The sequence below is a fragment of the Dromiciops gliroides genome, chromosome 3 (assembly GCF_019393635.1).
Source record: "Dromiciops gliroides isolate mDroGli1 chromosome 3, mDroGli1.pri, whole genome shotgun sequence".
Taxonomy (NCBI): Eukaryota; Metazoa; Chordata; class Mammalia; order Microbiotheria; family Microbiotheriidae; genus Dromiciops; species Dromiciops gliroides.
Window position 1 is genome coordinate 471,425,976 of NC_057863.1, and position 13,639 is coordinate 471,439,614.

The following is a 13,639-nucleotide window of genomic DNA, read 5'->3' on the forward strand; positions in this document are numbered from 1 at the left end:
CTTGAGTTCAAATTCAGGCTCAGACACTTGACACTAGTTGTGTGACCCTGGGCAAACCACTTAACCCTCATTGCCGAGAGAGAGAGAGAGAGAGAGAGAGAGAGAGAGAGAGAGAGAGAGAGAGAGAGAGAGAGAGAGAGAGAGAGAGAATGAGAATGGAGGATAGAAGGGCCTGGTGTACTATGATCCACGGGTTCAGTCAGACATGACTGAATGACTGAACAAAAACAACTTGGCATATACCCTAAGTATTAACTGTTTCTTGCCCTTTGCCTCTACACTTAAAACTGCCCGAGGAGTCTCTTTTGCCCAATAATAACATTATAGATAAATGTTCATCTGTATTCAGATACTTCTATAGCATCTGGCATCTTAAATAAGGTCTATATCTCTCTTGTTTACTAACCTTGGGTAAATCAGAACACAGTTCAGTTCTATATTCTCATTTCCCTCAATTAATTACTCCTCCCAAAGATCCCAAAGTAACTGCTCTTCAATAATCATCATCCTGGATCCTGAAAAAGGAAGGATCATCTCTTAATCTCTTACATACATCGGGGTCAGGACTACACCAACCCAATCTGGGGGACTACCACATCATGCCAAATCTGGACACAGATTTTTTTTTGGGGGGGGCAGCATCTCGCTCTTCTAGTTGGCTACAAAGCATATCTATTACATTATATAGATCTCTTTTGGATCCATAAATCATGGATTTCCTCTTCTTACTAGTGAGGATGCTTGTGTGGCCAAATGAGCCATAAACTGAAGAAGCATTTGTCACCATATAAATTGAAAAGAGGAGGAGAAATTGATCAAATCTCACACTTAAGGAACCCTCATTCCAATAGCTGCAAGTGAGTGGCCTTACTTCAACAGGCCAGTGTGGCCTTGGGGTGCATTAAGAGAGGATCAGATTCCAGGAATAGGGGATCACAATCATTCTGTATTCTACACTGGTAGATTATGCATGGTTTAGGCTGGCACATGTTAGGGAGGACATTGATAAGCTTGAGAGTCTAGAAAAAAGGCAACTAGGGTGGTGAAGAGCCTGAAATTTATACCATATCAGGACTAGCTGAAGGCACTAGAGATGTTTAATCAGGAGGAGTATAGAGATTTAGATATGATACTGTTATTTTAGTTATTTGAAGAGGTTCCATGCACAAGGTTTCTTAACCTGGGGCCCATGAAATTATTTGTAAAATATTTTGATGATTATATTTCAACATAATTGGTTTCTTTTGTTATACTATATATTTTTTGCACTAAAAATTTTATCTGAGGTGTCCATAGGTTTTGCCAGACTGCCAAAGAGGACCATGACACAAAAAAGGTTAGAACATCTGGCCTCGTGGAAGAAGAGTTAGAACTTTAGTTTGGGAAGTGACCCTGAACTGGGAACAATGGGTAGAAATTACAAAAGGGAAAATTTAATCTTGATATATGGAAAATCTTCCTAATAGTTAGAACTATGCAAAAGTGGAAAGGCAGATTATAGAATTTAAGATGACTATTAAAGGAAGTCAGGGAAGCAAGGAAATGGAGGTGACGAGGAAGAGCATTCCAGGAAGGGGGGCCAACCATTGCAAATAGAGTCAGAGGAAGGAGTGTCACTGGAGTGGAATCATACTGTGCATGGAAGAAAGCAAAGAGTAAGAATGTTGGAAAGGTAGGAAGAGGCCAGGTTATGAAGGTTTTCAATTCAAATAGGAATTTCTATTTGATCTTGAAAGTAACAGGAAGTCACTAGAGTTAACTGAGAGATGCAGATGACATGGTCAGATCTGAACTTGAAGATCATTTTGGCAGTTGAGTGGAAAATGGACTGAAGCGGGGGAGAGATTTTGAGGCAGGGAAAGCAATTTAGAAAGCTAGTGCAGTAGTTCAGATGAAAGGTAATGAGAGGATAATACATTCCAGGAATGAGGGATAGCTAGCTTAGTTTGGCTGGACTGTTGAACCTGTGAAGGAGAGAGGCCAGAAATGTAGAACGGAGGGAAACAATATGCACTGAGAAGAAAAATCCATTATACCACAGAACTGTCAAAAGACAAACTAGTAAAACCCTTCTCCCCTTCTTACATCTTAAACTTTTTCTATGAATATTTTCAAATAGATAAAATCCTCATTTGTTAGAGCAAAAAAGAAATATATTGATTATTTAATATCAACATAACAGCTCAAGCAGAAACCAAAATCTCTCTTACCATTCTGTTGATTCGCACAAAGTCTTCCGGTTTCTTTGCCCATGGGGGAAGGTCAACATCATTTACAATAACTTCATCTTCTCTAACTCCCAAATTATATCCATTACTGTTGACAAACATCTCGGGTAGGTAGTAAAACTCTGGAATTAATTCCTGTCAGTGATAAAAGTATAGCATATTACATGTACTACACAAAAAATCTGAAACACTCTTGAACATGTTCTAGATAATGTATATATCTAGATATGTAAATATGTATGTGTATATCTATATATGTACATATGTGTGTGTATAAACACAAGACAACCCCTCCCTCTATTTTTTTTCTCTCGGAAAAGATATTCAAGGAAGATATGATTAAATTTCCTTTTGTACTATGTTTTGAACATTCCTTTTACAACATGTATTATTCTAAAAGTTCATCTTTCCTCAATAATGTTTCCCAAACATATGTATTAAAGAGAACATACTTATGAAAAAATAGGGCACAATAGCATCAAGGAATGGAATATTTTTATAACAGCAGAAAACTTTTTGATTAATAAAAACTTCTCTAAAATATTTTGTAAATTGTAAAATAATATACAAATGTGAGCTAATATTATTAAGTCTAAGATACTGACTTTAAGAAATCAAATTTCACTCAATTAAAAAAACCCAAAGTTCTCTGAATGATTAATCAAGACTGCATCAAGAAAAATAAAACTATGTACAGTATTTAAAATACAAATTTCTGTTATTTTTTCTTTTCATTTTTTCAGTTGCATTATCAATTATTACATACTTCGATTATTATTTTGGTTTTTTTGGGTTTTTTTTTTTTTTGGTGCAGGGCAATGGGGGTTAAGTGACTTGCCCAGGGTCACACAGTTAGTAAGTGTCAAGTGTCTGAGGCTGGCTTTGAACTCAGGTCCTCCTGAATCCAGGGCCAGCGCTTTATCTATTGCGCCACCTAGCTGCCCCTCATACTTCGATTATGATGGACTTTTAAAAATGCAATTAATAATTTACTATTTGAATCTGGCAAAGGAAAAGCCCAAATCATAGTTTTTTATATTCACTATTGGATACTATGAAAAGAAAATTATAAATATAATAAATAGTTCAAAATATTTAATATATGAGACTTGAATTGTGAGTACTTAATATGAAAGCAAGGAAAGAATACCTGGGATGCTCGGATTCATGTCTGCAATAAATTTATTGGAAATGTGTGATGCCTAATGTGTGATTTATGTCACTTTGAAGAAAAAATGAAAAAGAAATGTAGTGATTTTAAAACCATAAATATCTCCACTTACAGTTGTATTGGTTAAGCAGCTGGCCTAGAATTAGAATTTAAAATGTTTGTCTCAATGAGCATCTCTTTTCTCAAGTATCTATTTTCTTATTCTTTCCTCCTATTTTCACCAATCTCCCACTGGTCTCCTTGCCTGAACTGCTTAACACCCCAAGACATCACACCAAGGCCAAACCCAAGGTGATATTAATAACCCTTCTGAACATATTCAACAGTGATTAACCAACTCTTACCTGCTCATACTCCCCAGTGCAGCACTTTCCTCTTAAAGCTTTTCCTTTTCTGCTCCTTTTATTCTGTGGCCCTTCCTGAGACTTGGCTCCACAGCCTCCATGGCTACTCTCTCTGGCACTGCTTACATTTTTACTCACTCTCCCTCAGAATCACTAGTTGAGGTAGAAGAGTTATAATGCCCCTTGATTCCTATTGCCACTTCTAAGCAATCCTGCTAAATTACCTCTGGACTAGCTGCACTTTCTTCTGTTCTCTCTGCCCTGACCTTTATGTAAATTAGTTCAGATTTATACGCTACTACAAATTTCTGTTATATAATCTCAACTGGGCCCTCACTGCAGGTAGGTAATCCTTTTATACCTCCCTAATCAATTGTCTGTCTCAGTCTTACAGTAGCTATTCTAGACATTCTTGCTTTTCCTCAAGTCTTCCATCGGGCTCTCTCAAGCCCCTTAGTTCAAGATTTTGTCTCGTGCTTCACTGAAAAAACTGAGGCAGTTTATTAAGAGCTACCTCATCTGATTTTTTGAAACCAGATATAGCACTTTAAATTTAACTCTATTAAATTTAGACTTATGAGATTTGCCCCATCACTTTAGAATGTTAAGAACTTTTCAAACCTGGTCCTAGAATAGGACCAGCAGAGTCAATTCCTATGTAAGTGTTAGCTGAGATATCAGAATTACTTGACAAATAAATACATGATACAGGGGCTTTTCTTGTATAATTCTTTGTTGGTGAGATGTGGCAAACTACCAGAGCCATAAATAGTCATTCTGGTGCCTGGGAAATCATGGGAAGAGACACCCAGGCTATTTATTGCTGGAGGAGGGCAGAGCAAGAGAGGAGCTCATCAGGGGTTCAGGAAGCCCTTAGGAGTTCCACCTCTGGCACATACTGACCTTCACCTTTAGGGTATAATGGGTAAATTTTGTTTAAGCTGTTAGGAGGGATTGTAATGCCTGCACCCTCCCCTCTGCCTCTGCCTCATCCTCAAAGTCTGCCCTTTCAGGAATCTCACTGATAAGGAAGAGGTAGCAGGCTGAAGTGTTATGCACTCCTATGATATGTCTGGGATACCACGAATAGGAAGAAGGCAGGAGGATTTTTTTTATTACTGTAGAAAGTCTAGAAATATAGTATAATTTGTTAAACTAAATAATTTTCTGTTTCTAAAAGGCCTGCTAATTTATTTGCTCCCTGCCTACATCAATCCATTTTTCCCTTAATGGAATTCATCTTATAAGGCCTAATTAAATCAAATGCTCCCCTTTTCACAGTGATCTCTCCTTCATAGTACTTCATGTATTTGCTTCTTATATTCTTTATAGTAGTTCTTGTATTGGCTTATCATATTCTGACGTTTATTATCACTCTTTGCATACACTTCAGGCTTATACCCCTATCAGATGAGTGACTCCTTCAGGACAGGGATCACATTGTATTTATCTTTGTAATTCACACAGTACTTAGCACAGAGTATCTTACATAATAAGAGCTTAATACATGTTTACCAAATCAATGAAAGGATAAATGAATTTTATATGGATGCGAGAAATACCTCCATAGTAGAATCAACAGAGCTTAGCAACTGTCAGGCCAAAGGAGATGAGGAAGAAGGAAAAATCAATATGATTCTAAGACTTTGAGTAAAAGAGACTATAAGGATGTGGAAGGCTAAGGAGATGGTCAGGTTTGTAGGGGAAAGTGAGAATAGGATTTTTGACATTGCAAAGATACCAACAGAGCATACAGGATGTGTCTTAGTTATCCTGCATAGGATCTACATGACTAATGCACCTTCTCTGCCAATCATATACCTCTCTATTAATACTCTTTTCACTGCTTTTCCTGTATAATTTTTTACTGGCAATATGTTGTAAACGACCAGAGCCATAATTAGTCATGCTGGTACTTAGGAAATTGTGGGGAAGAGCATTGGGGAGAGCTTCCAGCTGGGGTGGCTACTGCTGAGGCAAAGAAAATCAAGAAAGGAACTCACCAGGGGTTCATGGCACATTCTGGCCTTCACCTTCATGATATAATGGTAACTTTTATTTAAGTCACTAGAAGGTACAATAATGCCTGTATTGCAACCTCCCCCACTTGAGGTCTGCCCTGTAACAAGAGTGCAGCTAATGACCCATAATCCCTGACTCTCTAATCCTTAACAAGGAGGTGGAACTCTAGGAGAGTCAGAAGAATGCAAGGTGGAGGGAGAAGGGAAGGGAGATTATCCTGGGGGAAAACGTGGTGGTAGCCATTTCTCTTGACAATGGGATACAGTAATAATGTACAGCAGGTGAAGCAGGGGCCCAAAGGACGTGACAGTAGGGGTGCAACACAGGTGTACTAGTCTAGGGATTTAATGAGGAGTCATATTGGGGATGTGCTGCTGGACTGGCAAAGGATGTTTTTGATGTATCATGTTTAAGGTTTTAGTATATTTATGGGGAGATATGTAGCAGGCAGTCAGAAATATAGGGCCATAACTTAGATCTATTTATATAGATTATATAATTTGGTTCTAAAGGGTTTGGTGTCATTTGCATATAGAGGTCAACTATTCCACTAAAACTGCTTTGTTGAAGGTTGGCAATAATTTCTTTTTTTTTTTTTTTTTGCGGGGCAATGGGGGTTAAGTGACTTGCCCAAGGGTCACACAGCTAGTAAGTGTCAAGTGTCTGAGCCTGGATTTGAACTCAGGTCCTCCTGAATCCAGGGCTGGTGCTTTATGCCACCTAGCCGCCCCCTGGCAATGATTTCTTAATCACTAAATCCAATGGTCTTTCTTCAGTTCTCATCCTTAGTCTTTCTGCTGGTATCACACAACTGACTGCTCATTTCCTCCTTCCTATCCTCTTCTCTGACTTCTATCATGTTGCTATCTCCTGGTTCCTTTCTGATCAGTCTGAACACTTCCTTTCATTTGCTAGTTCATCTTCCCCTTTTGGTTCTAGAAATAAAGGTGCTTCCAAAATTATATCTTGGTTTACACAGTTGTTTTTGTGTCCTCCTCCATTATAAAGTGAAGAGACTGTCTTCTTTCTGCTTTTCTTTGTATCGCCAGTATTTAGCATAGTGCCTGACATCAAGAAGTGATGAATAAATGTTTGCTGAACAAATGACTCGTTGACTATAAAGATACAATCATGTAAAGGAATTAGAACTTGGAGCTACATAAGGGCATTCATACTCTATGTTCCAAAATAGCTTATAGAGTTCTGATCCCTTAAAAATATTTCCAGACACGTCTCAGTGAATACCACTTACGGAAAGTGAATAGAGTAGGCAGTATAGCATTCTGGAAATCACAGTGATACTGGACAACTCATTTACCACCTCTAAGTTTTGGGTTTAACTGCAAAAAGAGGGATTTTGACTATATGATTTTTTTAGGGTCTCCTCCAATTCCATGTTTATAATCCTATAATCTAGCACTTAGAAATAATAACAGCAGTTTGCACCCATATAACACTTCAAGGCTAACAGAGCACTTTAATCTCTTACTGATACTGAAAAGGAGAATAGGAGGGGAAATCTCTAATATATTAAAAGCCTCTAGTGCAACTACTACTAACATATTTCAGTAATACTGCAGAGAAATCTGTGCTACACATGAAAGTACTTTCATTGAACAAAAGTTACCATTTAAGAATGATTTGGATTTATGAGTATCAGAGGAAGTCAAATAATCTAATTACATTGGTAAGCCAAACTTTAAAATAAATTACAAATCCAAGAATGTAGTTATAGCTCTGTCCCTTCATTACTACCTTGAACTTTAAAAGCCTGATGATCCTATAACCTAAAGAATGTATTTATGGTCACTAAATAAGCAGCTATATACAAGGAAAAAAGGAAAAGTTTTAGAAATAAATTGAAAAAAAAATGGATTTTCCAAATCAGTTTTACCATTTTATAATTCATTTGACAATGACGTTTGTAACAAAATGTCATAGGAATTACTCATTTAAGTCTACTAAGGTTTTACTTGGATGCCTCACTGTAGTATGGGGCTGATCCGGGATTCTTAAATATTGTGTGTCATTGTACTTTTGGCAGCTACTGAGCTAGACAGACTTCAAGTACAGCCCTGGCAACAGATTATGTGTGTGTGATCTGAGAACCAGCCAAGATAAATATAGACAAGCTCATCGCCAGAAGTTTGTTTGACAGGTAATCTATTTGTTTATTTTTGCTATGTGGATTCATGAAAAAGTCAACTAAGACATAAAGAGGTTGTAACCCTCATATAAATCACAGCACAGATTTGTGAAATTTTAAAGCATGTGCATAGTATAAAAAAGTTTATGACTAAAGAGATTTATAACTTTTTTGGGACTTGAATATACTTTGGCCATTTCTATCAAATCAGTTGAAAAATTTAAAATTTCATCCAACAACATTTTTCTATATGATGAAAAATAAAGAGGTAGGGAAGAGGATTAGCTTTGGAAGCATGAAGATTTGGGTTCAAATTTTGACTTTAAAACATATTATAATCAAGTTACAATCTGTGTCCCAGGCTATATATCTGTGTCTAAGACTATATAAATTATCGAGGAGTTGTTGGTCTATTTTAGTGATGAAATCTGATCAAATCAAAGGTCTGTCTCCACACACCTTCAGGTTTGCTGGTAAATGTTTAATAAAAGGCTCTCCAAGAAAAAAAAAAAGAAAATGTGCCCACTTTGCATTATTAACATTTCCCTCATCACTTTCTTAGGTCTAGATTATCAAGAAAATAATAAATTGAATCCTGATTTAGAGTATTTACTGATTTCTGAGGTATAAATGCTCATGGTGAAAATTTAATAATCAACTGAGTTCAAGGTGGCTCTACACAGTTGGGCCCCTACACCAGCAGGAAAAACGACAGTTTAGAAATGGAATTTTTCATTGAGCTCCCTATCTGATAGAAGTGATGGCTATTTTGAGATAATCTGGAGGGTAACAGGCTTGGTTACTATGTTTCCTTCATAAAAATCTAAATTTTATTATAGATTTCATTATTTTGTTATAGAATTTGTTATAATGTCATACTATTTAATGTTGGTAAGTATTTTAAATCGAAGTGCTATAGAAATTAAAAATCCCATTGAACTTTAATATTTTCCTCAATTTATTATGCTCCACTATTTTAAAATATTTTTCATACTAGTAATCTCTTTCATTTCTTTTCATGTACCTACTCAGTAAAACAGGTTAGATTTCCATTTTTCAATAGAAATATAATTTTTAAAGGATCTCATGTAACTTAAAATATCTTAAATAAAAAATAATGCTAAAACCCAAATGTTGTTAGAGAAATGACAAAATGAGTATCATAACAGACATTTTGTATCTGTAAATGTGATTCCTAGTTTATTTTAATAGCTATGCTAAAACCCCAAGGTACAGTTAATAATATTATATGCCTTCTGTCTACATATAAGAAAACATCCTCAAACACATTTTCTAATTTACAAGCTTATGACAAGTTCAAGCTGCTGAGAAATTAGACTTAAAAGTATGTCTTAGAGTGATAGAAGACCACTATTAACACTATCATAATTGTATACCTTTTACATCAAATCTGACATTTCAGTTTAATATGTTTTGCTAAGGGACTATACCACTTTATGGTTTTTCAGTGAAATCAAATCCATTCCAGACGTTTCCACTTTTCTAATATAATTCACTGAAAGGCTTTAAAGCTGCCATCTTTTTTTCTTTCTCTTTTTCAAAAGATTAATCCCAGGACATCCATTAATTCTGCAAGAGCCTCATTATGGGTCAATGAGCCAGTGGTGAGCACCTCCATTAACTGTATGAATTTATACTATGTCACCTTAATGACATTTTGTCACTACTACCTCTTCTGACATCTATTGAAAAAGTAGCATAACAGGTTTGTGAAGCATTAGGAAATATTAGTGCAAGAAAAATAAATTATTTAGATTTCAATACTATCAAAAACTGTCCTAGGAGAGGGAGGAGTAAATGTTTGAAAGATAACTAGTCAAACTAAGGCTATTTCTAGACAAGTTGCATCTAGAAAGGTCAGTTTACTAAGACATATCCTTTCCCCAACTTGTACTCACTACCACAGGACAAGGTTGACATTAATAAAGATACAATAAAACTATCTATTTTATGCCAGTTTTCTCTTGTGTATTACCAGGCTAATAAAAATATATGCTCTATTGATCGAATTCAAATCAAGACAGAATACACTTTCTTGGATCATCTGCAAATAAAAGCATTCATTCCCTAATATGTCAGTGAAAACAAGTAAAGGAATTCTTGTTTACTATGTATGCTTAATAAAGACCAAGACATAAACAAGTTAATATTAATGCAGTGTATGTTTATAAACATAAAGAAGATTAGAAAAATTATACCTTTTTAGTAATACATCTGGTTATTTTGAAAACAATGCTGTCAATTGACTAGGGATTGATTTTTAAAATTTATTTATTTTTATTATTATTAATTTTTTTTGGCGGGGCTATAGGGGTTAAGTGAATTGCCCAGGGTCACACAGCTAGTCAAGTGTCTGAGGCCAGATTTGAACTCAGGTACTCCTGGATCCAGGGCTGGTGCTTTATCCACTGTGCTACCTAGCTGCCCCCTAGGGATTGATTTTTAATTGATTATGTTTGAATGAATTCAGCCATTCTCTTTTCATAAGCTTCAGCAGTGTGGGGCATAAACAATAAGCTATTTGCTCTATGATTTGCATCTTAGTTCTGAAAATACTTTTATATAAACAAAACACAAAGAAAACTGGACTATTCAAATATGTTCACTCTGACAGTTATATGCAATATGTACAAGAAATATCTTTCAAATTTTTGCATATAAAGGTCTATATTTTAAATGTTAAAAATAAAATTTAATTTTTTCAATCAGCAAAATTCCATCCTCTCTTCCCAATTTAAGTCTGGGAAAAATTGTCAAAAACATGTACAGACAAGCAAGGGAAATTTCTGCATTTTCCATGTCGGAAATATAAATATATGTATAGCACATATAAATATATATACATGGGTATGTCTGTGTATAGTTGATATATATTGTCTATACTTTGATGTGTGTGTGTGTGTGAGAGTACGTGAGACTCTGTACTATGAATCTTTCACCTATCAGAAGGTGGGTATCATATTTCATCACTAATCCTTTGAAATTGTGGCTGATTATTATACTGATCAGAGTTTCTATGTCTTAAAGTTGCTTTTATCTTCTGTTATTGTATAAATTGTTCTCTTGGTTCTGTTTACTTGGTGTTGGTTTCTACAAGTCTTCCCAGGCTTCTCTGAAACCATTCCCTAAATCACTTCTTATAGCACAATAGTAAAAATTCTATCACATACAGTGCTAAAACTGATTATGTGCTGTTATAAACTAGAATTTCAAATGCAAACAGTGTTTTCTGTAAGGACCCTTGTCAGCTCTAATAGTCTTTGGTTCTCTGACTCTAAAAGAGAAAGAAATGTGTCCGGTCATACTATTATTGCTATTAACTTTAAGAACAATTAATAGGATACCCCTTATATATTATTAACAATGATTACTATTTATGAAATAAAATATATTATAGTTTAATCAGAGAATTAGGATAAGAATTTGGACTATTTGTAAGGTGCCCCCAATACATATCACACCTCCTTTTAAAAAATCCTCGTTTTATCCTTGCTATGTCTATTTCAGTATAATAGAGGGACAGTTGAACATTATTGGTATTTCAATAGAATTACAATGGGATTCTTCATTATAATCCTACTATAAAATAAAAACCAGTTTTTAAAATGTTTGTTTTGAGTTGTGACTCAATGTCAATTCTGGTATAAAACATTTGGGTGAAGCTACTAGATAAATAGCTATGCTGTTCGTCAATTCTGTCCAGATAGTGAAGGAGTCTTAACCTAAGCAGGAAAGTGGTAAAGATGGGGCAATACTGAAAGATGTAGCAATCCTTTAGTCAGATTTTCGTTGTAAAATAAATAGGCTTTACATAACCTTCTTTGCACTTACAAAGCAACTAACCTAGTTCATATCCTCATCACTTCTTTTGTTTTGTTTTGGTTGGGCAATGAGGGTTAAGTGACTAGTAAGTGTCAAGTGTCTGAGGCCGAATTTGAACTCAGGTCCTTCTGAATCCAGGACTGGTGCTTTATCCACTGCGCCACCTAGTGTCCCCCTCATCACTTCTTAACTGGACTACTGTCTAATCTGTCTTCCTGCCTCAAGTCTCTCCTTGTACCAAACTGTTTTCCACACAGATACCCTTATAAGAAATACAAACTACTATGTCTGGTATTTAAAACCCTTTACAATCTGGTTCTATCCTGCCTTTCTAGACTTTTAAGAAAATATTCTCAACTTATGCTGCAACAGAGCCAAACTAATGTGCTTATTCTTCACACATGAATTCCATTGCTGTGTTTCCATGCTTTCTCCCATGCTGTCCCCTACACCTACACCTCACCTTGATCTCTTAGATTTCCTTCAAAACTCCTTCAAAAGCCATCTTTTACCAGAGGCCTTTCGTGATTATCCTAGCTGCTAGTGCCTCTCTCCCAAATAACTCTGTATTTATTTTGAATATACTTATTTCGTACATTCTTATCTTTATACCGGTTGTTCCCCCTCCAGCTGTGTGGAGGGCAGGGACTGTTTTATTTTTTTATCTTTATATCCCCAGTGCCTACAATCTAGCGCATAGTAGGTACTGAATAAATGTATATTGATTGCTTGATTTGCCAGCCACTCTTCCTTCGAACTTCCAAAAGAGATGGGATTAAAGAGTCAGTGAAATCATATCCACTTACAATCCTAGATCTCTTTTAGCCCAACTAAAATAAAAATTCTAACAATACAACTGAAGTTCTACAAAAACAATTTTACTATTTCACCTTTATAATTTTTTTTGCAAAAATGCAGAGCTATTTTCCAAAAACTCTTTGAGATCTGCTTTTAATTTTAATTATTTACACACTATGATGTCAATTAACTAATAAACATTTATTAAGTGCCTACTATGTGCCAGGCACTCTGTTAAGCACTTGGGATTTAAAAATGAGACAAAAGTCAGTTACTGACCTCAAGAAGCTTACAATCCATAACATATTTTAGCATGACAGAATACATTTCTTATAAATCTTATTTCTGGGAGTTTGTCTCAATAGCTTTTTCGTTTCCTCAGAACTAGGATAGGAATATCAGTTCTTAGTATGGGGTGGTAGAAAAGGGTACTGAACTTGAAATCAGATGCCCTTGACAAAAGTGTTACATGCTTATATAGAGATACTCAGTTTAAGTATCAGTCTTTAATTTATATCTTCTGGAATTTTCCACTTAGCAAGTTCCATGTCATTTTCCATTGTGTGGCTGAAAGCACTAGGAGCAGTCTTTCCTACCTGAGAGTTCATGGTGGGGGCAGGGAGGATGGGGCAGAGGAAGCCATTCAAATAAAGGTTAAGATTGTTGTCATATGCCTTGGGGCAAAAGTTCTTAACCTGGGGATTGTGAACTTGTTTTTAAAAAATATTTTGATGGCTGTATTTCAATATACTTGGTCTCCTTTGTAATTCTATGTACTTTATTTCATGCATTTAAAAATATTACTTCTGAGAAGGCTTCCACCAGACAAAGGAGTCCATGGTATAAAAAAAGGTTAAATTTCAGGAGAAAAAAAGATTCTTTAAATCTTTAGGTCAACTTACAGTGAAAGATTACATTGATGGGAGAAAAATGTAAGCTTTTAGAGTTTCAAAAATTTGGGATATACTTTAGTTTTTTTTTTTTTATCTTGCCTAATCATGCATGTGCATTATTTATACATTAATACCTGAGAAAATGCCTACTGATAGGAATAAAACCCACATGCCTCATACTTAGATAAAGGATT

At 35.5% G+C, this 13,639-nt stretch overlaps 1 protein-coding gene across 8 annotated transcripts in view; it reads right to left on the minus strand.

Moving 5' to 3' along the window:
- Positions 1–13,639, minus strand: part of NBEA (neurobeachin) — a 764,716-nt gene that overhangs the window by 66,982 nt on the left and 684,095 nt on the right. For all 8 annotated transcript variants that reach the window (XM_043991721.1, XM_043991715.1, XM_043991718.1 and 5 more), the window contains one exon: positions 2,211–2,363. In XM_043991721.1, coding sequence (XP_043847656.1) covers positions 2,211–2,363 — 153 coding nt within the window. The remainder of the gene's footprint in view (positions 1–2,210; positions 2,364–13,639) is intronic.